General features: G+C 40.4%; 1 protein-coding gene across 20 annotated transcripts in view; it reads left to right on the top strand.

Annotated features, from left to right (window-relative positions):
* Epb41 (erythrocyte membrane protein band 4.1) overlaps window positions 1–24438 on the top strand; it is a 147909-nt gene that overhangs the window by 66176 nt on the left and 57295 nt on the right. For 19 of the 20 annotated variants that reach the window (XM_085838905.1, XM_029476053.2, XM_029476061.2 and 16 more), the window contains exons 2-7: window positions 1537–2017; window positions 3529–3738; window positions 7227–7331; window positions 9749–9791; window positions 15788–15863; window positions 17104–17322. In XM_085838905.1, coding sequence (XP_085695031.1) covers window positions 1544–2017; window positions 3529–3738; window positions 7227–7331; window positions 9749–9791; window positions 15788–15863; window positions 17104–17322 — 1127 coding nt within the window. In that variant the 5' untranslated portion in view covers window positions 1537–1543. The remainder of the gene's footprint in view (window positions 1–1536; window positions 2018–3528; window positions 3739–7226; window positions 7332–9748; window positions 9792–15787; window positions 15864–17103; window positions 17323–24438) is intronic. The other variant, XM_029476056.2, reaches the window with a different exon arrangement.

Here is a 24438-nt window from a genome sequence, read left to right on the forward strand (position 1 = left end):
CATACACACAAACACTTAATATTAGTTATATGCAGGGTCTGTTCTAGGCATTGGGTGTGTGGTGGTAAAAAAGACTCGCAGGCTGGATAGTTGGCTCAGCAGTTAAGAGTACTTCTTTTTTGTACAGAGCAAGAAAGTTTGATTCCCAGCACCCACACTGGGGGAGACGGGGCTTACAACTGCCTGTAACTCTAGCCCCAGGAGATCAGACACCCTCCCTGACCTCCTCAGGCACCTGAACACACATACACTCACAGACACACAGACACACAGACACACAGACACACAGAGAAATTAAAAATAAATTGAATCTCTTAAAAAAGACTCAAGATCTTATTCTCATAAAACCTTGTATTTTAGGTGGAGGAGGGGTTTGCAAAGAAGGTCTGAAGTGTTGTAGGGCTGAGAGGGCATCTGTGGGAGCAGAGCCACTGCTTTAATTGGGGTGCTGGGGAGACCTCTCTAAGGGACATGTCATCTGAACTGGAACAGCAGTGACGATGCCTTTGATTCTCATCCTGGGGTTTGAGGGATAATGCTGGAACTTTGACATCAAGCTTCATGTGTGTGAGGTTTGTAGCCTGCCCTCTCTGCTCACGTAAAATATGACGTCAATCAACATTGGCTTTCTAAAATGTTCCCTATAGCATTTCTCTGGTTTCCCCTCCTAGTACAATGGTTTCACTTTCTACTTTCAAAAATACTGAGCATTCAACAAAAGCTTATTTCTCAGAAGACAAATTCTTTTGAAGAGCTTAAAATGGGATGCCTCTGAATGAGGATATAATTTGGTATTACGTCATGAAACCTGAGGACATCTTTTGTGTGGTTAGTTTGACTGTGTACTTGTCCTTGCTGTTGTCAACTCTGATAGCAACAGATCAGAATTCTGTGTTTGTTCTACCTAATGGAGAAGTCTTCACCCTAAGAAATACAACGAAGGAAAGCAGAAGAGATTTGCAGAACTTTAAAATGTAATCATCTCTAGGAATTCTTGTAAATCTTGCAGCTTTGACTGACATCTTAAAAGGACAGTACCCAGATGCCCTGTGTAGGAAGCTGAAGGTGTATTTGCTCTGTACAGTTCTGAACCTTTAATTTAATTATGGTGTATTTCATTACATGGCATTGGTAGATTTTTTTTTAAGATTTATTTTATTTATATGAGTACACTGTAGCTATCTTCAGACACACCTGAAGAGGGCATCATACCCCATTGCAGATGGTTGTGAGCCACCATGTGGTTGCTGGGAATTGAACTCAGGACCTCTGAAAGAACAGCTGAGCCATCTCTCCAGCTCTAGATATTGTTTTAAGTTAGTCTTTCAATATGTGTATCTTTCATGATTTAAGGCACTAATAATTTATTCAGGGTGGGTAGGTAAATTTTTTGTGCTTTAATGTAAGATCTTCTGTTTAATGGATTGGAATTCTGTTGGTGATTAAATCCAAATATATTAGCTTTTTGAGGTTTCGGGGTTTGCCTGCAGCATTGTTTTGCTTATAATAGTTCCCTTTTCTTCTTCCTTTTAATAGGAACATCATGACAACAGAGAAGAGTTTAGCGGCTGAAGCTGAGAATTCTCAGCACCAGCAACAGAAGGAAGAAGGAGAGGGAACCACAAACTCAGGCCAACAAGAAACTCAGCTGGAGGAGGCCTCCCAAGCGACCGCAGCTGAGGGCAGCAATCAGGGTGAGCAGAAGCTGAAAGCATCCAATGGGGACACTCCAACACATGAAGACTTGACCAAGAACAAGGAACGGACATCAGAAAGCAGAGGCCTATCACGACTGCTCTCCTCATTCCTCAAAAGGCCCAAGTCGCAGGTCTCTGAAGAAGAAGGCAGAGAAGTAGAATCAGAGAAAGAGAAAGGTGAAGGGGGTCAGAAGGAGATAGAACTTGGAACCAGCCTTGATGAAGACATCATTTTAAAGGCCCCCATTGCAGCTCCTGAACCTGAGCTCAAAACAGACCCCTCTTTGGATCTTCATTCATTAAGCAGTATAGAGACACAGGTAAGGCATGTGACTAGGGGAGAAGATAATGAAGATACATTATATGCTGTGTTTTTCATAGAAGAATATTTGGTTCTGTTTCTTATGAGCCAGTTGACTTAGGCATTGATAAAGATAAATAGCATGAAGGGTTTCTTCTCTAAAGAAATTAATGTTATCAGTTGAAACCTGACTTTAAAAAATACACTTTATAAGTCAAGGAAATACAAGAAAGCTATCAAATGACTTTATTCAATCCGTATGTCATCTTGCCACAACAGTGGAACAAATTTGAGTTTTATTGAGAGAGCAAGAGAGAAGTGAGGTAGTTTAGAGTTCATTTTGGTGAAATTAGGGACAGAAGAGTTATCAGCCAGTGTGGCCCTTCAATGAAAATCTTCGTTAATCCATGTGATGGGTTTGAGCCATCCCAGGGTACATGATAGGTCTGAGCCATGCCTACCTTATTAACCTGTAAGCAGCACATTACTTCGAGATGTAGATAACAATGTTAATTCTATTCCTTGTGTAAGAGTTTTAATTTTTTATTACATTTATTTATTTCTGTGTGTGCATGCGTGTGCATCACCGTGTACGTGCGGCCTCCAGAGCACCACTCTGGGGAGTCGGGTCTCTTTTTCCCACCGTGTGGCCTTCAGGAATCCAGCTCAGGTATCCAGGCCTGGCAGCAAGTGCTGTTACCTGATGTGCCTTCTCCTCGGCTCCTTCTGTAGTATTCATTCATACAGGGCTTTAACTTGTCACAGTGTGATTAAACATAAGTTGTTCCTTTGTCCAAAACACATGTGGAAGCACTAGTAATGCAACGCAAACTGTTTTCTAGGAATCTTATTCTTTCCAGCCTGAGTGCGTACAAAATACGAGTTATGTTCAAAATTTTACTTCTGAAGCTTCGATTATGATCTGGATTATTAAAGTTTAAGTCCAGTGTGTGCTTCAGTGAAAGGCCTAAAGTTTGGGAGGAGGCCAGCCCCAGTCTTCCTCTCCCTTTCTTCAGCCTTGTTTAGATGTCCCAAGGCAGAGAGACATTAAGGTGTATTCAAGAAAGTTTTCCGCCTGGTACCTTCACTTGCTTAGTGCAGATATGTCCAAGATACATAGGCCTCAAGAACTTTTAGCTGTTTGTAAAATGTAAAGCCTGTGACAAGTTATTTTATCTTCAGTACACAAAGTGACCTTGCTAAAGCTGATGATCATAAAATAGAGACAGCAAAAAATTTGATGAGCATTGTATTATGCTGAAGCAGTAGATTGTCCCACTGTCACTGATTTGATAGGATTCTACCTGAAAAAAAAATTTAAGTATAGTAATGTTGAGCATCTTTAGGGAAATCATAATACCTTTTAGAAAAATATGACATAGTTAATATAATTCAACTTATTTTTGCTTTACTAGTTTATTTTTTCCTGTTCGTACCTTTGTTGGCAGGCGTACTATATTATTTACTGTAGATAGGAGCGTGTGGCTTGTGTGAGCACCTTTTCAATGACTTGGTATCTTGGATGTGTAGCCAGCTCAGGAAGAACACAGAGAGGACCCAGATTCTGAAACGAAGGAAGGAGAAGGGATTGAAGAGTGCGCTGGAACAGAGGCGAAAGAGGACCCAGAATCAAGAGCAGAGAGAGAACCCGAAGCCTCCCAGAAGCCCGTCAGAAGACACAGAAACATGCACTGTAAGGTCTCCTTGCTGGATGACACGGTCTACGAATGTGTTGTGGAGGTGAGTCGTTTTAATCCCCGAGGGCAGAACACTCACAGGCCTTCTGTGCTACAGACAGGCCCACCCTGAGGACATTCTGTGGGTGGAAATGTTGACGGTGGCTTTCTGGAAATGAAGGGACAGGAAAATTGTGAGTCTTATTTTTTCCTCTCTTAATCTGTCAAAGTCTTAGGACTTAGGGTCATTTTGTTTTTCAAAAGATAATATGTATTATGTGTGGTGTCTCTCTCTATGACCAGATTTTTCCAAAATAGTCTGAATTTCTAGCTATCTTGTAATTATGTTTGAAAAAGAAATTACAAGGAGATGTCTGGTGCAAAAGCACCTGCCATGCAGCTGTGAGTTTACATCCCCAAACCCACACAAAGCTGGCTGCCTTGGCATCTGTAATCCCTGCCCGCTTGTAAGGAGGTGAGTACAGAGACAGGAGAGTTCCATCAGGCTGGTGAGCAGACAGCCTGGTGTTGGAAGTGGTGATCCCCTCTTTCACGTAAGTTACAAGGCAAGGGACTGGTACCTCAGGTTGTTCTCTGGCTCACATGCATGCTGTGGAACTCACACATTCACATACATATGTGTTATGTGTACATACACAAACAGAGACAGAGAGATCAAATAGATAATTAATTTAAAAAGAAGTTACATGACTGGAGAGATGACCTAGAGCATTTGCTGCCCTCACAGAGAACTGAGTTTGGTTCCTAGTACCCATATGATGGCCTACAACTGTCTATGACTCCTGTTCCAGGGGGTTGGACATCTACTTACAGCCTCCACAAACACCTGCAAACAGATGATGCACACAAATTCATGTGGACACACACACACACACTCACACACACACACACACACACACTCTCTCAGATACTCTGTTTCTAACATTTCTGTTCCCCAGACCTAAGCCTCAGTCATTCATTTTATCTGATGTCTTTAGTCCCATGAGATAGAATATACAAGTAAAAATTATATCATGCTGTTCCTTTTTTTTCCAGTTGGAGAATATACATATATACATCACTTCTTTTTTTTTTTTTTTTTTAAATATTTATTTATTTATTATATGTAAGTACACTGTAGCTGTCTTCAGACACTCCAGAAGAGGGCGCCAGATCTCGTTACGGATGGTTGTGAGCCACCATGTGGTTGCTGGGATTTGAACTCTGGACCTTTGGAAGAGCAGTCGGGTGCTCTTACCCACTGAGCCATCTCACCAGCCCTATACATCACTTCTTAAGATCTCTAATTTTTATGAAAGAATCAGTAATTGAGTCAGGATTGAATAAATGTCAGTTATTTAGCTTCTTTGTTTCTTCAGGGCAAACTAAAACATCTGTTGACTGTTGCTTTAACTAGAATGGTAGTTGCCGGTTATGCTATGGTTGCTGTGTGTGCAATTATTGCAAGTACTAATAGCTTTATGAATAAAATGTGTGATTCATGTGCTTGAACTTCATTATTACTGGGTCAAGCTTTATACATATGTAAATGTATCCAACCACAAGCATTCTAAAATATTATATGTAGAATACATATTATCTTTAATTTTGTAATTGTGGTGGTGTTGTTGAGACGAAGACTCATGTAGTTCAGGCTGGTCTTCCAAGTTGTTATGTAGCCTGGGATGACCTTGAACTCCTAACTCCTGCCTCCTGCCGTCACCAAGTGCGAGAATTACAGGCATGCGCTACTATGCCTGACTCAAATATGTTGTTTCTATGGCAAAAATATAAAGATTTGTTCTAAGATGGATAAATGAAGGTTACAAATTGCCAGAATTTTTCAACAAATGAGCTGTAAGTAAGCTGACTCCTTAAAGTTGGATTTTAAATTTTTTAGAATTCCTGGATTTGGGAATTATGAACAAAAGGGGTTAGGGAAATGTACTTGATTTCTCAAATTATTGACAGTCATTTAGGGTGAAATCAGAAAAAAGGGGGAGAAAATGATGCTATATAAATGAGTTAATACTGAATGAACAATTATGAAAATTACTCAGTCATTTAAATTGACTCATTAAGAAGAGGCTATGTCAAGTGTATGTACTAAAAAGATTTGTACAGCTACGATATTAGGATATAGCTCAGTAATAGCACAGATTCATGACACACACAAGGTTCAGTCCCCAGAACAGGAAAAAAAAAGATATATAAATTTTGAAGTTTTTTTGTATAAATTTCTCAAAAGATATTAACATGTTTCTGGTTTGTTTGTTTTTCAGTAAACTGGTATTAAAATTCTTATTTTACAGCTGAGCAAGCTATTGTTAATTGAAATGACACAGTTGATTAGCTGGTAAATAGAGGAGCCAGCTTGTTTTAACTTTAATTCACAGCCTGTAAATTAGGGCATTCATTCTTCCTTATAGGCAAGTGTCTAAGTGCCCAACTTTAGAAGTGGTTTGAATTTGTGAAGAAAATATTCGTAACACTATTGAATAAATAGCTACTGTAACCTTCAGTGTCTATAAGAGATTGTATGGAGTCCAGGTATAGGCCATACTTATTGATACTTATTGTGAAAATGATTTCCACAGACGCAGTTGTCTCTGCTGATAGGTTGAGCCAGTAATTTAGTTGATGAATGCTGTGGTAAATATTATTTGGGGGTTTCTACCCCACCTTAGATCATTTAGCTCTCAAATAAAAGGCACAAAGCCTTTATATTTATAATAATCCTTAAAGCACTAGAGCTGGGCAGATATCAACCCTCTGTGTCATTTTGTTTACTTCCCTGTCCATAGCCTTGAGATATCGCTTGTCATGTTCCACCTGGGCCTCTCCTACTCCAACTGGCTGGCCCTCATGGCCATAAGCTCAAGACACCTACACCTCGGTGACTTCTTCCTCTCCTCTCTCCCTCTTTCTTTATTAGCCAGCCACAGATAACTTAGAGGGCAAGATTTATGCCATAAAAGCTGATAGATGTGAGGATCTCCTTGTCTTGAGGCAATTATACCTTGGGATACAGAATTTAGCATTATAATACAGAGTAACAGAACAAACCTCAATAGATCATGGTAACTGGTTGTGACCCATAGCATAACTCATTAAACACCACACAAAAAATTATGAGAGTGAGTGGGGACAGAATAGAATGTGACTGAGAGAGTCTGAGTAAATGAGTATGCCTAGTTGGGTGTGGCTGTGCATATCTGTCGTCTTAGCACTTAAGTTTCGCACACTGGAGGATCACATAGTGAGACGTTGAGGGTGTGTGTGTGATGCCTTGGATGGAGATGGAGAAAAAAGGGAGGTGGGATTTTACTTAACATTGACGCTGTTTCCAAAATGCTGTAATGTGTTACATTTATAAACTGATATATCAAAGAAGAGGAATTTTATAAATCATGTTCTATTTAGACTGTGCAGTTATCTGAGAATGTATTTGTTATAAAAGGTAAAAAAGGAAATTGGAAAATCATAGTTTTGAAAATTTTGCGATGAATACAAGAATAAAGAACCTTAACTAGTGTTTGCGTGCCTTCACAGAAACATGCTAAGGGACAAGACTTGCTTAAGCGAGTGTGTGAGCACCTCAACCTTTTGGAAGAAGACTACTTTGGTTTAGCCCTGTGGGACAGTGCAACCTCTAAGGTAAGGAGACTGCAGTATAAACTGCTGGCAAATTCCCCTCCTAGAGCTTGATGGGGCTCAGGTTTCTCAGCATAGCGTTCTGTCTCCGTGTCCTGGCCGTTTCTGTACTTTCAGTTGTACATCTGTCTTCCATGATTACCTCTGTACTCAAGTTGTGCTGAACTACGCACAGCAGCTATTTTGTACTTCTGTGCCTGTCTAATTCCATTTCTTCTTTGTCTGACTGACCTGTGCATCTCCAGACTCAGACTCCCCAGGCACTTTCCTAAAGTCCCTTCAGATCTGTGCTTTGAGACGCTCTGGGCTTCAGCGTAACATCTTGACAGTCACACCCAGGGCGAGCAAATGGTTGCACACCACTCACCTCTCATTAGTGACTGCTCCTAAAATGTTATTTTAGTCTTTATTTGTTTGTTTTTAAATTTTATGTGCATTGGCCTGCATGTATGTACATGTGAAGGTACCAGATCCCCTGAACTGAGTCACAGACAGTTGTGAGCCACCATGTGAGTGTTGGGAACTGAACCTGGGTCCTCTGGAAGAACAGCCAGTGCTCTTAACTCTTCAGCTCTAGTTTTTTCTTCATAACCACAGTGCCATCCACATGGGATCATTCCTCAAATGTTTTTTGGCTGAATACAATACCAAGAATTGAATATTTTACATTGAGCAAAGAAGTACACATACTGATTTTATTATTACTAAAAGGTTTTGTTTCTGCTTTTGATCTGTTTTTAACCTTGGCCTTCGATCTTGTTCAAAAAAATTATAAATTGTATTAATTCATTTTGTGTGGACATTGGGATTAGGGGTCGCATATGTATGGAGGTCAGAGGACAACTTTTGGGAGTTGATGTTCTCCTTCTATCACAGAGCTTGGGGATTAGACTCGGGCTCGCTTGGTCGGCAGTGGGTGCTTTTACCTGCTTAGCCATCTCACCCCTAAGCAGTAACTGGTTCTGTAAGATAGCTTAGACTTTCAAGCTCCCGTGTGATTGACACAAATCTGGATTTGCCTTTCTCTGTGTCAGCTTGGTGGGGATTTGAGCCCCAGAGTCAGAATTGCTTATGGGATCTCTGGAATGAAGAACTGGAAAGTCTCTTAAAACAGTGGAGAATATGAAGCACTCTGCTTGTGGGTGCCATTAGTAAGCATTTTGGGGCGTGTATAAGCCAAGGGTTTTCAGAGGTTCCACCAGGTTTAGCATTTGTGTTTAAATTCCCTTGCCTTAGACCAAATGAGAGGCAAAGGAAAAGCACTCAGGTTCCCTCTGTGACAGGGCACTAGCAAGTGTGTGCTTAATTTTTATGTGAGTGTGTGTGTGAGTGTGTAATAGGTACATGCATGTGTAAGTGAGTGTGTGTGTGTGTATGTAATAGGTACATGCATGTGTAAGTGAGTGTGTGTGTGAGTATTAGAGTGTGTGTGTGCATGTGTGTGCGTTTATTGTTAAGCCCGGGAACCTTGCAAGTGTAAGCAGCATGCATTCTACCAGTGGGTTTCATCCAAAATGTGTATATATCTTGTAGTTTAAAAGAGTTTACTATAGTTTAAAATCTAACATTATAAATATGCTGAGCGTGGTAGTCTATACCTTAATTCCAGCCCTTGGGAGACAGAAACAGATAGATTTCTGTGAGTTCAAGGCTAACCTGGTTTACATACTGAGTTCTAGACCATCTAGTACTATATAATGAGACTCTATCTTGAAACAAAACAAAACGTTCTAAATAATACTAGAAATTTAGCAGTTTTTGTCTTTAAGCATCTGTCCTAGAGGCCTGTGAAGGGTTGTTAGTAGTGAGGCTTTTTAAAGTGACATTATATTGCAGGGGATATTGTAGGTTAAAGAGGCCTGCTCTAGTGATGAATAGACTCTTAAGTTGGGTGTAAGAACATGGAAGAGACTGGGGGAGAGGGCAAGATATATTCATTCAGTAAACATTAACTGGGTATTGAACCATGCACCAGAGGCTGTGTTGACACAGAAACATGACCAGAGGTTAGGGGAGAAAATAAGATTAGGGTGTGTCAATTATCCCAGTTCTAGATCTTTACTGATAAGCACACTATAGATAGCACACATTTATTTCACATTTGTTGTATATAAGCAGACTTCCATATATGAGCAGCTATGTAAGATAGATACTATGACAAAATTCACATTTTAGAGATGAAGGGACTTAGGCAGAGATGATCTAGTTACTCAGCCAGGACATACTGGGGTGTGGATTCAAGCCAACCTCTGGTTTCCTTTTTTGCTGTGGAGAAACACTGTGCTTTGTAAAAAGGCTTCCAGGGGAAATATAGGCTCATCTGGAGGCGTGTTTTTCCAAGGCGGCCAGGGAGCTGCCTCCGTGCCGAATTGTTTGTGAGTCTGGAGCTCTGTGTGAACGCCTTCTCTTCTTTTTTACAGACATGGCTGGATTCTGCCAAAGAAATAAAAAAGCAGGTTCGAGGTAAGTAGACCCGGCCCTTTGATCGTTCTCTTTCTAGTTGGGCCAGAGGATCTCCAGCCATCACTGGCTGTGAGTCAGGCACCTGAGAGTCCTGGCTGTTGCACACTGCTTTGAAATAGAGATAAAGCTTTTCCCTGGAAGGAAGGGCCGATTCCATAGTAGAAAAATAGAGTAGAGGTTGACACCATTGAGATGTGGGTCAGATTTTGACTTGCAACAGCAGGAATGGAGGAGAGTAACAGAAGGTTGGGAAATAACAAAGAAGAGAAACCGATTGTGAGTCAGTCCTCAGAATGGCAGAGACGGAGACTGCATTAGCCACTGGGAGGCGCTGCTGCTGGGTCTTGATCCATTCAGTGTTCTAGACTTTTGGGTTCTTTTTGCTGTCTGTTTTTCTCTCCTTTCTCTTCTTGGCATTAGGGATTGGCCCCATGAGGGTTAATTGGATTAAACCACATTCCTGTGCTTTAGCCTTCTCCATGCTTTTCTCTCTGTATAGTAGCTTCTCCTTTTTGTAATTCCATTTAACTGTGGTCTGTCTGGGAACCTCTGAGTTGTGTGCTTTTTCTGGGTGGAAATAAAACCTGTGAGGCCCTGCACCGCCATGTCTAGGCCATGAGTTCCCCTTTGTCCAGGGTACCCACACTGTATACTGTGCGTGCACACCCCGTCACTTAGTAGCTGTGAGGTTATCAGATAGACTAGCACGGGCTCGTGTGAAGTAAACCTTCCTTCATTTAATAATGGCTGCAGAGGACAAGAGTCGGCATCTTGGTAATTTGGTTAGGCTGAAGAGAAGCTACCAAGTATGTCCTTTAGGTGAAAAGGTGTGTTTATAGGATTCAATACTGTTCAAGATTTCAGGTTTCCACGGACGGCCTCGGAGCACATATTGTTGCATGCCCTGCTCGGACTGCTGTTCTGGAATGAAAAATGTGTAGATTGGCATTTCACAGCTATAGACCCAATGGGCCCATTAGGATGGCTCGTCCTGATTAAGGAGAGCGAGCTATCACTTCAGTTTCATTTATTTTTGAAAATACTTCCAGGAAATGCAATGGTTGCTACTCATCCTGATTAGCAGACTTTAATTCTGTCACCCAAGCAGAATTGTTCACTTGTCCCATGAAACAGTTCTGTTATCATGGAATGTTTTTCTCTAGACCTTGTACATGACTGTTTTAGAGTGTGTTTTGTTTTGTTTTTTTGTTTTGTTTTGTTTTTGTTTTAGCATTCTTAAAATAGGAATAAAATAAAAAACTTTCTTTTGGACTGGCAACTTTCTACACTTGTTCTTCACTAATAAAAGCTTATATTTATTAATTTATAATTACTCTTTTTGTTATTATTTTGGGACAGGTCTCACAAGCTGTAAATCTACATAGCAAGATTCTATTAATAATGATAATAACCCTCCTTGCTTTTGGGGGAAATGCATTTCCCTAATGAAAGCTTTTCTAGTGAATCAAGTATATGATGTCAGGAAGGGACCTTTTTGTATTAAAAGGTGTTTTCATTTTTAACCTTTTCATCATATATTTGGTGTGTACTTACGGGTAGTTTTATTTATTGTGAGTATGCATGTGTATGTGCACATGTGCATGTAGGAAGAGGTCAGAGAGCAGCTTTGTGGAGTCAGTTTCTCCTTCCACCTATACATGCATTCTAGGGTCAAGTTTAGATAGCCAGACTTGTACACCTTCACCCGCTCAGCCATCTTTACAGCACCCGTGAAAAATGTAAACATCATTAAATCAATTAAACTGGTATAATGTGCAAGGTATTTCTAGGCAGATACGGATTTTTTCAAAATTCATACACATCTGAAACTGCACATCCTTGGTTTCAGCTGCCTGAGGCCTCAGAACAAGCAAACTGAAAGCAATTATGCTATGTGTGGTTTTAAAATCCAATTTTAAAACTAAATGCTACAGATAGTATGAAATTAAAAGGTACAGACAAAAATAGCACAAGGTGAGTCTTCCCACCCTGTCTTAGTCACGCAGCTTCTTTTTCTGGAGGCAACCATGGTAACTAATTTCTTGTCTTCCTTCTAGACAGGTCTGAGTGTGTATAAACACATACCATGGTTGTGTCTGTTTAAATAGGCAGCTCTGCTTTTTGTATAACAGGGTATTGCCATATCTTTTGCCTGCCTCTCTTCTTTGTTTCCTTCTTTCTATCTATCTTCCTTTCTTTCTTCCCCATCTATCCACTCATTTATCTATCTATCATTGATTTAAAAAAATCACACATATTATATATAAGCAATCATATATCTGTGTGTTTTGAGTTAACCTTCGTTATTAATTTCCTATTACATTCATGTTTACATTTGTAAATATATCTCTGCACTTGCGAAGTGTCCATAGATACATTTTATTTATTTATTTATTTATTTAGGTATGTGTACGTGTTTGAGTGATTGTGTGTGTATAGGTATGCGTCTGTGTATGAAGGACGACAGAGACCAACTTTGGACCCCATCCTTGGGCACTGTCAACCTTGTTTTTTTAAATTCCTGGAGCTCACTGTTTTTTTAAATTCCTGGCACACTGGCCAGTTATTATCAGGAATCTACTGTCTCTGTCTCCCCCCCCCCCCCCCCGGCACCAGGATTACAAAAGCATGTCACCATGCCTTGACTTTTTTCTTTACTGTGTGTCTTTGGAACCAGGTTGAGGTTTTCATCCATACAAGGCAACCACTTTAACAGCTGAACCATCTCCAGCCCAGATTCTTAAAAATAGGGCAAAGTTTAGGATGGGTTCTGTAGCAGTGGTAGAGCATTTAGCTAGCTTATGCCAATAAGCAAAACACCAAAGACTTAAATTGTAGTGGGAACTGGACAAAGTATGAAGACTGTGTACCAAAACTCATACCCCCCCGTCCACCCAGAATTAACGTGCATTAACGCGTGTTAGCATGCATTCCCATTTTTGTTTGGACCACAGCTTTCTCTTCAGTCACATCTCTTCCTATCCATGGAAGTCTGTTGTTCAATGGGGGCACTCCTTCCAGTTTTGTTCTTATTCTTTTCATGTAAATGTGATTTCTTGGGGTATGTGTGTCTTATGCCTCTTTTGTTCCCAAATAACTGTAGGGCGTTTCTACATTGGCTCTAGTCTGTTTTAGCCCTGAATAAGAGACTCAGAGCCCTGGTATTTTTATTAACAAGCTTCAAGCACTAAGCTGCAGGTTCTGAGCAATTCTAACGTGGCTGTGCTGTCTGTTACCCAGCCACAGGCCTGTTACTTGCCATCTGGTCTTGCCCTGGCTTGCTCTGCTCCATGTGTGTCCCCATGGCTGTTTTCTCATCTCGACCTCATGGCAAATCCTGGTCTGTCCACATGGCCTCTCTACCTCTCCCCCTCCTCTGGTCCCTTGCGACCCCTAGACTGGAATCAGAAGTCCTGCCCTATTCTCTTCTGCTCAGTTAATTGGCTGATTAGCTCTTTACTCACCAGTCAGAGGTGATGGAAAACAACTTTTATATAACATTGACACTGGAGATGCTCGACCGTGCCATTATCTGGATGGCAGCCAGATGTTTGGGCACAGAAATCCGGCATCAGAATACACAGTGGACAGAACCATCCCTCAACGTTTGCATATAGCCATGCCTGCCTACAATGTACAGTAGGCGCTTTATCTTTTATTTTGAAAATTCCTTAGACTCAATCTTTTTATCTTCTTCTGAATTTATCTGTCCTGTTTTCTCTTGCCAGCTTTCTTTTAAGGTCTTTATTTTCTAGATTCTGGAAGAGGACTCTCTCTTGCTGAGTCAGGCTAGTCACCCTTGTCCTGTGGTCAGTCAGGTAGCTTATAGCTACCTATAATTTCAACGCCAGGGCATCCAGGAACCTCTTTTGACCTCAGTGAGTGGCTTGGCTGCACACATGTTTTGCGTATGCTCGTGCACACACACACACACACACACACACACACACACACACGCGCGCGCGCAGAGGGAGGGAGGGAGGGAGGGAGCGAGAAAGGGAGGGGAAGAGAGAGAGAGAATGAGAATGTGTGTGTGTGTTTTAGCACAATTTCAGATGTTTACAAATTTTAAACCAGGGGTACTCTATAGGTGAGATATGTTTATACCTTCTCCGTATGCAGAAAATTATGTGTAATTTACTCAAATTATGTTTTAAAACACCTTTAGCTCATGCACCCTCCGTTTCATCTCCAAAGGTCACCATGTCTTGAAGTTTTGGGAGTGTTTTTAATTACTTCCACATCTTTATTATTAAAAAAAATGGCTTTATTTTGACCTTTGGATGTCATATAAATTATGTGACTTTTCTTACTCAACATCATTTTTGAAACTTCCTATGATCAGAAAGAAAAGTTCACCAAGCAATTACTAACTCTTATGTGGGTGACATCCTGATGTTTTCTTTGATACCCGTTTTGTATTATCAAGTGCAGATATTTCCTCCATCAAATGGTTTGCAGTGGATCATAACCTACATCTTAAAAAAAAATCCTGATTTAGGATGTGTGCCTGGAAATAGGGTTTAGTAGAACGTTTGGATGTAGAATATGAGTTGTTTCTTTTCTCACCTTTGTAAGATATTGGCACTGTGTCTCCTTTAAGTGGTTGCAGGCACTTAAAACATTCTCACCTGTGCTCTCAGAAGAAAGCCATTTTAAAACTTACTCTTGTATGTGTGGTGTGCATATGCATGTGTGTTGGGGGTGGTGCTTGCCAGCAGAGGACAGAGGAAAATGTCTGGCCTTGCTCTGTCACTTTCCATCTTGTTCCATCGAGTCAAGGCCTTCCTTATCACTGAAGTTGTAATGAGGCTAGTGGCCAGCAAGCTCCACTGATTTCTCTACCTCACCCCTCCCACAGTGCTGGGGTTACGGCACATGCGATCATTACTTTACCACCAGCTTTTTGGCATAGGTTCTGGAGATTTGAATTCAGGTTTTCATACTTGCCAAGCCATCTCGTGAGCCCCACAAGGTCCTGTTAAAGAATCATTAATTGGGGGCTGGAGAGATGGCTCAGCAGTTAAGACTGTTAAGGAGGGCCTGAGTTCAATTCCCTGCACCCACATGCAGCTCACAGCTGTCTATAACTCAGGTTCCAGTAGATCTGACTCTCTCATACACACATGCAGGCAAAACATCAATATACATAAAAATAAAAAAGTTAATTAAAAAAATCATTAAGGGGGCTAGAGAGATAGCTCAGCAGTTGAGGACACTTGCTGCTCTTTCTAAGTTTGATTCCCAGCTTTCATATCTCACAGCGTACAAACACCTGTAATTTCAGCTTCAGGAGATCCAATAACCTATTTTGGCCCACATGAGCAGCTGTATATACTTGCCGCACATACACACACACACACACACACACACACACACACACACACACACACACAGAGAGAGAGAGAAGTGGGGGAGGAGAAAAATGGAGAAATGAGAGAGATAAGTTATTAATAAAAATTTTAACATAATTTCAAACTTATGAGAATTTAAAAGAGATTAGTATAAAAATTTATAGGTAGCCTTTACCCAGATTCCTCAAATAATATTATTTTGCTGAACTTTTATCTTAATTTTTTTGTTTCTTTTGCAACCATTTAATTGTGTGTGCATATGTGCCCATGAGCTTTTGTTTATTTTAGACAATGTTGACATCACATATAAATATTGTCAAAATTGTAAAAGAGCACCCACTGGCCTCTGACGGCTCACGGCTCACACTTCCAAACCACATTTCCAAACCAAGTTCTGTGAACATGTCGACCTGCAGGATTGTTCCTTCATCTGCCTTTGCCTTTATGGTTCTAATCCACTGTAATCCACAATAGTCAAGACTGTGTGTTAAGGTTAAAAAAGAAGTCTTTTAGCTTTCCTGGGTGGTTTCTAAGTATAAAACATGAAAATGTTAAAAGATTTAAGAAACAAAAAAAGAAAACTGAGTATTTTCAATCAAAATTTTAAACATAAAAACAAAATTCTTGTCTTTATTTTTATAGGTGTTCCTTGGAATTTCACATTTAATGTGAAGTTTTATCCACCCGACCCAGCACAATTAACAGAAGACATAACAAGGTAAGTACTTGATCAGTAGCTGTATAAATAACTATAACTCTTTGTTATAAGCTCTGGGAATTTGCCTTCTCTTAACAGAAGAAAAATGTTAAATGGTTAGTCTAAAATACAAAGTTTCTGATCCCTTCAAAGCAGGCTTGCAAATGCTAAGTGAGCCTAAAAGACTGGAATTTGACAGGAGCCAGCCCTGCTTACAAGCCAGGTAGTCAGTCATATCACACCATGTGGTCATGCCATACTATGTGATTATACCACACCATGTGTTTATACCACACCACGTGGTCATGCCACATCACGTGGTTATACCATGTGGTCATGCATACATAACCTGGTGGTGAGCAGGGCTTCTCTTAAACCAGTCTCTAAGGGCAAGCTCAAACTGTTCTGCTGCATTCCTCTTAGAGTTGAATAAAGCAAAATTTCATAATAATTATAATTATGATCTCCCTTTTAAACCATCCTCATGAACTGACCTGTCTTTTGAGCCTATTTAATTTATAGCACAAATCATACATAAAAAAGAACCCATTGAATTTTTAAAGAAAATTATCTTTGTTTGATTTTAACAATGGCTCAGTGATTAAGAGCACAGGCTCCTCTTCCAGAGGATCCAGGTTCGATTTCCCACCACCCACCTGTACCAGGGGATCCAACACCCTCCTCTGACCTCCATGGACAATGTTTGCTCATGGTACAGAGGCATACATGCAGGTAGAACACCCATATACAAAATAAAAATATAGGGAAAAATTTAAATGAGGGAGTAAACTCTTAAAATCTGATTATTAAATGCTGTGAAAAGCCTGTAGCATCTTCTAAGGTTACTTAGTTGCAAGGGTGTTCTCAGTTGAGATGCCCATTGTCTCCTTGAGAGATTGTTTTGTTCATTTTATACATGTATGTGCTTATGTATGTACTTAATAGTATGTGCTCAGCATGGTATTTCTTTACGTCCTTCAGATATTTCCTGCTTTCTCCTTTTTTTAAACTGTTTTCCAACTCTGTTCAACATAGTTACAGTATTTTCATTTTATGGAACTGTTCCAAACAAAAGGAAGAAACAGTGTTACAATGGCTAGTCAGTGCTGCTGTCCTCCACTGACCAATTACCTGCCATGCTTCCTTAGTAAGCCCTTTCCTTCTCCCTTCGTGCCCACCCTGCCTTCTTCCTTTTTGTCTACCTGTATTCTGTTGTCTTGTTATTACTGAGACCTCTGCATCTTTTCTTTTTTGGGTGTAGATACTATTTATGTCTTCAGCTTCGGCAGGACATTGTTGCTGGACGTCTGCCCTGTTCCTTTGCAACTTTAGCCCTGCTCGGGTCTTACACGATCCAGTCTGAGCTGGGAGACTATGACCCAGAACTGCACGGCGTGGATTATGTTAGTGATTTTAAACTGGCTCCAAATCAGACCAAGGAACTTGAAGAGAAGGTCATGGAATTGCATAAATCATACAGGTGAACATGTCTCCAGATATTCTGTATTTATTTTGGCCATGAGTTTTGACTTGTTATTGATTCATTGTTTGCTATGGGAAGAGCCACCCTGAGTTCATTTCCCTTTATCGTTTAACTTTGGGAGAGTCATTCAAGCCCTCTGAACCTCAGTTTTCTTATCAGGGTAATAGACATTTTTTTTTTGTTGTTGTTTCTGTTTTTGTTTTTGCTTCCAGTTTAATTGAAAAATTTTATTATTTCTAGGTTTATTGAAACTTGGCTTTGTTAGTCATCAGAGTAATGGTCATTGCATTGTAAGGTAAAAACTAAATGAGATAATACGTGTGTGTGGGAACTACTCAGCACAAGGCCTTGCACACAGTAGGTGCTTAGTAAATGATAGCTATTGCTATTATTGCCTTAATTTTTTTCAGTTTTTTTAAATGTATACTATGTTAGGTGCCTTAAGATTTTGAGAACAGGAGCTTCTAACTTGGGTTCTGTGCACTCAGTGGATTCAGAGGTCTTGGTACTCTAGAAAGTATCAAATTCACTGACTTTACTGCTTTTTATGAAAATGGATAGTAACATTGGGAGGGGACCCAACCACAATCAAGAGCAAGGCTTATCCTTTGTTTGAGGCAGGTCGCCTCTGTCTCGTCCTGGCCCTGTGAACTTAGATGATGCGCTGAATTTTTTTCTTATTTCGTTCCTTAAGTGTCTGATTGAGATTATTACCTTGGAAAAAATGAGGTAATGGATAAGTTTAGAAAAGAAAATGTGTGTGTAATATATAATCTTGCAATGTCACTAAGGTGACCCCCCAATTGAATTTCTTCCTCTATATATTCATTTTTTTTTATTTGAATGACTTACTGTAGCTAAATTTCACACGCTGCTTTAGTCTGATCTTGGCATTGGTTTACACTGAGCTACTCAGTTCTCATGGGATCAGTGTGGAGAGCATAAAGGAGGTTACTTGTATGTTCATGCGTGAGTACCCGTGTACACATATACATAGCAAACACGCAGACATACTTGTAAAAAGGTCTGTTCACTGAAGAGTTTTCTTTCAGGGATCTGTGAGAAAGTTCAGTGAGTAAAGACATTGGCTACCAAACTTGATAAAGCTGACTTCAATCCCCAGAACCCACATGGAAGAAGGAGATATCCAATTCCTTCGAGTTGTTCCCTGACCCCCCCCCCCATACATGTATGATGGCATGCATTTGTGTAAATAAGTGTATTAAAACAAAACAGAAACTAATCTCTCTCCCTCCTCGCTCCCCCACCCCCCCGCACCTTTCCTTTTAAATTCTAGTATGCATGGCTGCAACTCTTGATCCTCCTGCCTCCACCTTCTCAGTGTAGACATTATGAGCACACCACGACTGTACAGCTGAGATTAGTAGTGTTTTAACCAATGTGGTTTTAAAAATAAATATTGTATGCTGAAATGTGTCAACATTTGGATAGACTAACTCAGTCAATAATATATGAAATACATAGTCTTTTAAAATAATGCAGGCCAGGTATGGTGGTACACAACTTTAGTCCTAGCACTTGGGAGGCAGAGACAGGCAAATCTCTGAATCTTAGGCCACCCTGGTCTGCTAGTTCCAGGATAGCCGGGGCTACACTGAGAAACCGTGTCTTGATAAAAATAAGTAAAATAATACACAAGTAAAAGGATTCATTAAAAAATACTAGGCAGACCAGTGAATTCTCAAGCACGTAAGTTAACAGCACAAGCATTTCATTGATTTGTTATCATATTTCGCATTTCATAGCTCTTTAAGGAACTGCTCTCAGAGAGCTCAGCCAGTAGAGTGCTTGCCATGAAAGCATGAGGACCCAAGTTCAAGCTCCTAGAGCCCACATAGAACTCTTGCAAAAAGCCTTGCATGGTGGCATGTGCTAGTAATCCCACCATCAGAAGGACAGAAAAAGGTGGATGCTCACCGAGGGGCAGAGAAAGGTGGATTTGGGGGCTCACTGGCCAGCCAGCCCAGCAAAATCGCTGAGGTCAATGAAGAGATAAGGGGAGAGCTGCCTGAGGAAGGACACCCAAGGCTGGCCTCTGGTCTTTAAACACATACACATATCACTCTCATATATGCATGGACCCCCTACCCCATACATCATGAACACACACACACACACACACACAAAAAAAAACTGTTCTTGTTTCAATATAGTATCAAAAAAGACTTAAATTTGTATCCCTTGCTATTATTTTTCATAAGTGTTATTATTTTTAAAAATCCAGTGGATTTATTGTTATTCTTTAAGATTTAGTAAATAAACACTTAATCTTTGCTTAGTTTTAAAATGTATAGAACAGTATAACACATAAAGAAAAGTGCTTTGGGGCTGGAGAGATGGCTCAGCAGTTAAGAGCACTGACTGCTCATCCTCGGTGGCTCACAACCATCTGTAATGAGATCGGATGCCCTCTTCCTCTGTCTGAAAACAGCTACTGTGAACTTACACATAATAAATAAATAAAAAAGAAAAGAAAAGTGCTAATTGAGGTGATAGAGCATGCCTACGGCTGGAAGAGTTTGGAACCCACTGGTTATGCGCCGGGCACATAGGTGAGGTTGTCCATCTCACTGTGAATCCAGATCCCATTTCCTTTCTAGCTCTGTCCTCTTGGTGAGTTACCTAAGTCCCCTGAGGTTCATTTTCTTATCTGAAAAATGAGGCTTTTCAGGTAAATTTTATAGTTAAGTCAGAAAATGCATCTAAAGCACTTAGCAAATGATTGCACTTGTAGGGTAATAACTTTTAGACATCTGTAGTTGCACACATCCATTATCTAAGCTCTTGGGAATTGAAGGCAGAAGGCTCAGTAGTCAAGGCTAACCTCGGCTACAGTAGTGAGTTCAAGGCCAACTGGGACTACAGGAGACTCTGTCCCTCCAAAAAATCAAAATCATCATCAACAACAATATAACTTTTAATCACTATTTTATAAACTATGTGAGTCTAGAGGCCACTTTTAGTACTTACCAGAACTTAAATAGAACAATCTTAAAAGAATGATAGTTGATGCTCTGTTAAATGAAGAATAGAAACTGAGCAATCAGATCTTCACTAGAGAACATAGATGTCGGCCCTCATGGGATTTACTTGTTCCATTCTGGACAAATTGGTAATCTTAGTGACAAAAACCCAAAGGAAGTGTTAATATACCCAATAATATGGGGCTTTAACCAGTTAAAGAAACTCCTGCTGAGGCGGAAGCTTTAAATGTGTTGAAAGGTACAAGCCAATACCATTCTACTCCTCAGGCAAGCACAAGTCGGCCTTCACGTGAGGAAACTGGTGTAGTGGCCCTTTTGAAACTGTAATTAACTCTTACAAAAGAAAGTATTTAATTGGGGGCCGGCTTACAGTTTCAGAGCGGAAGCAGGCACACATGGTGCTGGAGAAGTAGCTGGGAACTTTACATCTTGGTCTACAGGCAATAGGCAGAGAGAGTGAGACTGGGTCTGGCACGGCCTTTTGCAACCGCAAAGCCCACTCCCAGTGACACAATTCTCGCCGCACCAACGATTCCTTCCCAAACAGTTCTACTAACCAGTGACTAAACATTCAAATGCATGAACCTATGGGGCCATTGTCATTCCAACCACCACATGGGGCATAGGCACTGGGGAGTGGGAGTCAGAGTCTAGGCAGAACAGGCAGATATCCATGTGTGGTAATGTCTGGGAAGAATACTGGGAACAGCTAAATCAACGATGAGAGGGAAGGATCCCCTCCCTGGTGGTCTGACATGGGGAGTCAAAACCCTTGTAAGGTAAGGAGGGCATCTATATGTAGATAGCAGCCCAGGGTGGTGCATTCAGAGTCCAGGTAGGTTAAGAGGACAGGAAGTGTGTCAAGAGGGGCAGAGTTCAGAGGCTGCAAGGAGAGCTTGCTTATATATTGGGTGAAAGAAAGGAAAGATTGATCAAGTTGATCAAAATACTTAGGGTAGTTTGTAAGGAAAGGTTATACATGTATGGAAAAGGAGTGGGGAAGAACCTGATGGTATTACATTAAAGCTGGAGGTTTCAGTGCACACTCATGGTTCCCAGTATATAGATAGGTGGTGACAGACACAGACATAAACAGGTGCATCATAAATACTGGCATACTTTAATTTATACTGTGCTATAAAGAGATGCTCAAAAAACGGATGAGAAATGTTTCAGAGGACACAAATCGTCCTTGTAAAAGCTCCCACTGACCAAATCTCAGGCGATTTAAGCAAGAAAATAGGTATGCAGAATAACTGATAAGTTGCATGGAGAAAAATGGGAGTCTGGGTTGGGGATGTAGCTCAGTGGCTCAGCACTTGCCTAGTATGAGGAGCACCAAAACAAATAAATCCAACCAGGAGTCTACAAGTCCGTAAGGACATACATAAATGAATTGTTTGATGGACGGATACTCAAAATTTCTGAAAAGAATTCAAATAGAAAGAGATAAAGGGGGCTGGAGAGATGGCTCAGTGGGTAAGAGCACCCGACTGCTCTTCCAAAGGTCCAGAGTTCAAATCTCAGCAACCACATGGTGGCTCACAACCATCTCATAACAAGATATGACTCCCTCTTCTGGAGTGTCTGAAGACAGCTACAGTGTACTTACATATAATAAATAAATAAATCTTTAAAAAAAAAAGAAAAGAAAAGAAAAGAAAGAGATAAAGAATTTGAGAGAACCCTGGCAGATATCATCTGTGAAGGAACAAACTGAAGTTATGAACACTGATAGGATACAGTGCAGGCACAGCTCTTACTCCCATGATACTCCTGGTAAAGACACATGACCCGGGGCTGGGGATATGGCTCACCGTAAAGTACTTGCCTGGAGCTCACGAGGCAGGACTGTTCCAGATTAGACTAAAGACGCATAATCTACAGCTGGACAGTTCTGTAACAACAGGCCCAACCTTGGTGAATGGGGTGTGAGAATTATGTGGCAGTGTGTGGCAGCATTAATTTCCTGGTTCTGACACTATGTAGAAAGATGACCTTATTTGCAGGAATTACATACAAAAGTCTTCAGGAATCTTGGTGTCATTAGATTCGAAATTTGCCATGGCTTGGAGGAAAATAATTTACATTATATATGACTTAAGAATCATAACTGTTTCTGGGCACAGTGACACTCCTTTAATCTCAGCACTCAGGAGGCAGAGACAGGCAAATCTCTGAGTTTGAGGCAGCTTGGTCTATAGAGTTCCAGGGCAGTCATGGCTACATAGAGAAGCCCTGTCTCAAAACAAACAAAATAAAACACCCCCCCCCCAAACAAACCATAATTGTTTCAAAAATCTAAAAGTAACATAAAAAAAGCATCAGCCAGACTTCAAGAATCAATAGTTTCAAGAATGAAGTTTTAAACCCCTCCCTTGACATTCTCCTCATACCACAGTGTTGAAGGTAATACACTTACCTAGATATGCAGTATGAACATGTATATTCAAATTGACCTCCCTTAAAGTTGAAAAATGAGTATAGGGGAAAAATGGTAATTGTTTCTCTCTTTAAAAAAAGTTTGGGGATGAGGGCAGGGGTTGAGATAGCTTCTCGTGAAACCTAAGGCTAACCCAAACACCTGATCCTCCCACTCCCATCTCCCACAAGCTGGAATCACAGGTATATGCCACTATGCCTAGCTCTGTATTTTTTTTTTGTGTGTGTGTAATTTTATTTTATGATCTGTATGTAGATGGACCGCTGAACTATTAGAAAACTGAAACTCTAATACTAGTAAACATATATAGTTTACAAAGCAGTTTTAAAACCTTAATCTAATTTGATCTTGATAGTCACGTGTTATGCATTCACCAAACAAAAACAAAAACAAAGCCCTCACTGTTATCCATATGATGTACAAATAGATATTATTATGATTCTTACCTTATAGGGGAGAGACTAAAGGAGACATAGACGTGTCTCTAGAGGCAGGAATCAGGGTTCCGGCCCACAGACCGTGACTTGAACCTGCTGCCTCTTAACTGATTTCTATCCTGCTGGTGACCTGGACCTGTTTATCAACACCTAAGAGTAGAAACAACAAAAACATAACATAACTGAAAATAACCTCAAGTAGAAGAGCATATCACTTATGTAGAGAGATACACATAATTGTGAAAATTGCCAGAGATTGCTTTGGATAGCTTGCTTCTCAGTCTCCCCAGCCCTCTTTGTTTTCATTTCAATTAATAAATTGAGATGCTTTAGAGCTGGTGAAACATTTATTCAGGAAAGCTGATAGGATTGTTTTTCTCCTTTTGGTGGTTATTGTTGCAAGAAATCCTTTGTTCTTTTTAATGAGGATAAAGACAGATGGGTTTGGCAGAGACTTGTCCTTGTTAATAGAAGAGACCCCTGCTGCTCCTATGACTCCAGGCAGTCTTAGGGGAAAGTTCCTTGTCCCTGTGTTTTTCCTTGGGGGCCTGCTGCCTTGTTACTGTGAACTGTCGTAATTGGTCCAAACTGTGCAGCATTATGAGTGATGTCTTTGTCTTGATAGCTAACAGAACAGCTCGAGAACATACTTCAAAAGAGAAGAAACTTAGAGAGACTGGCACAGTGGATGTTTAGACAGTGAGACTGGCTGTTTTCAAACAAGTCTACCCCATTATCTGCCTGGCAGTGAAGACATCTTAATAACAAAACAGTCCTGTTATCAGTGTGCTTCTATTAGCCAGTTTATCTGTTGAGATCAGTGGGCAAGACCCCATCTGTTACCAGAAAGTTGCTTTTCATCAAATCTGCCCCCAGTAAGAGTCCCAGCTAAGTACCATCAGCTGCCCTCCAGCTTAATTTCCATAATAACTCAATTCACGGTATAGAGAAGAAAAGGCAGCTAAGAGGATCTTGTAAATTGTACTGAGGATTTAATTTGGTCATTACTTTGGCAGGAAAATTAGTAGGAGGGGCTCATGTGTGACATAGAAAAAGGCTAAAGAGGCGTGCAGAACTCTTGCTGGGTGTGGGAGCTTGAAGGAAACGGTCGAATTAAGAGTTTGCTTTTCTGAGAGCTTTTTGATGTCTTCTTGCTTTTTTTTTTTTTAAACTGTTTTCTAAGTCATATTTCAGTTATTTAGGCTCAGATAGTAGGAAGATTCTCATC

This window comes from Mus caroli, unplaced genomic scaffold (assembly GCF_978045245.1).
Source record: "Mus caroli unplaced genomic scaffold, Mus_caroli_1 scaffold_6, whole genome shotgun sequence".
Classification (NCBI taxonomy): Eukaryota; Metazoa; Chordata; class Mammalia; order Rodentia; family Muridae; genus Mus; species Mus caroli.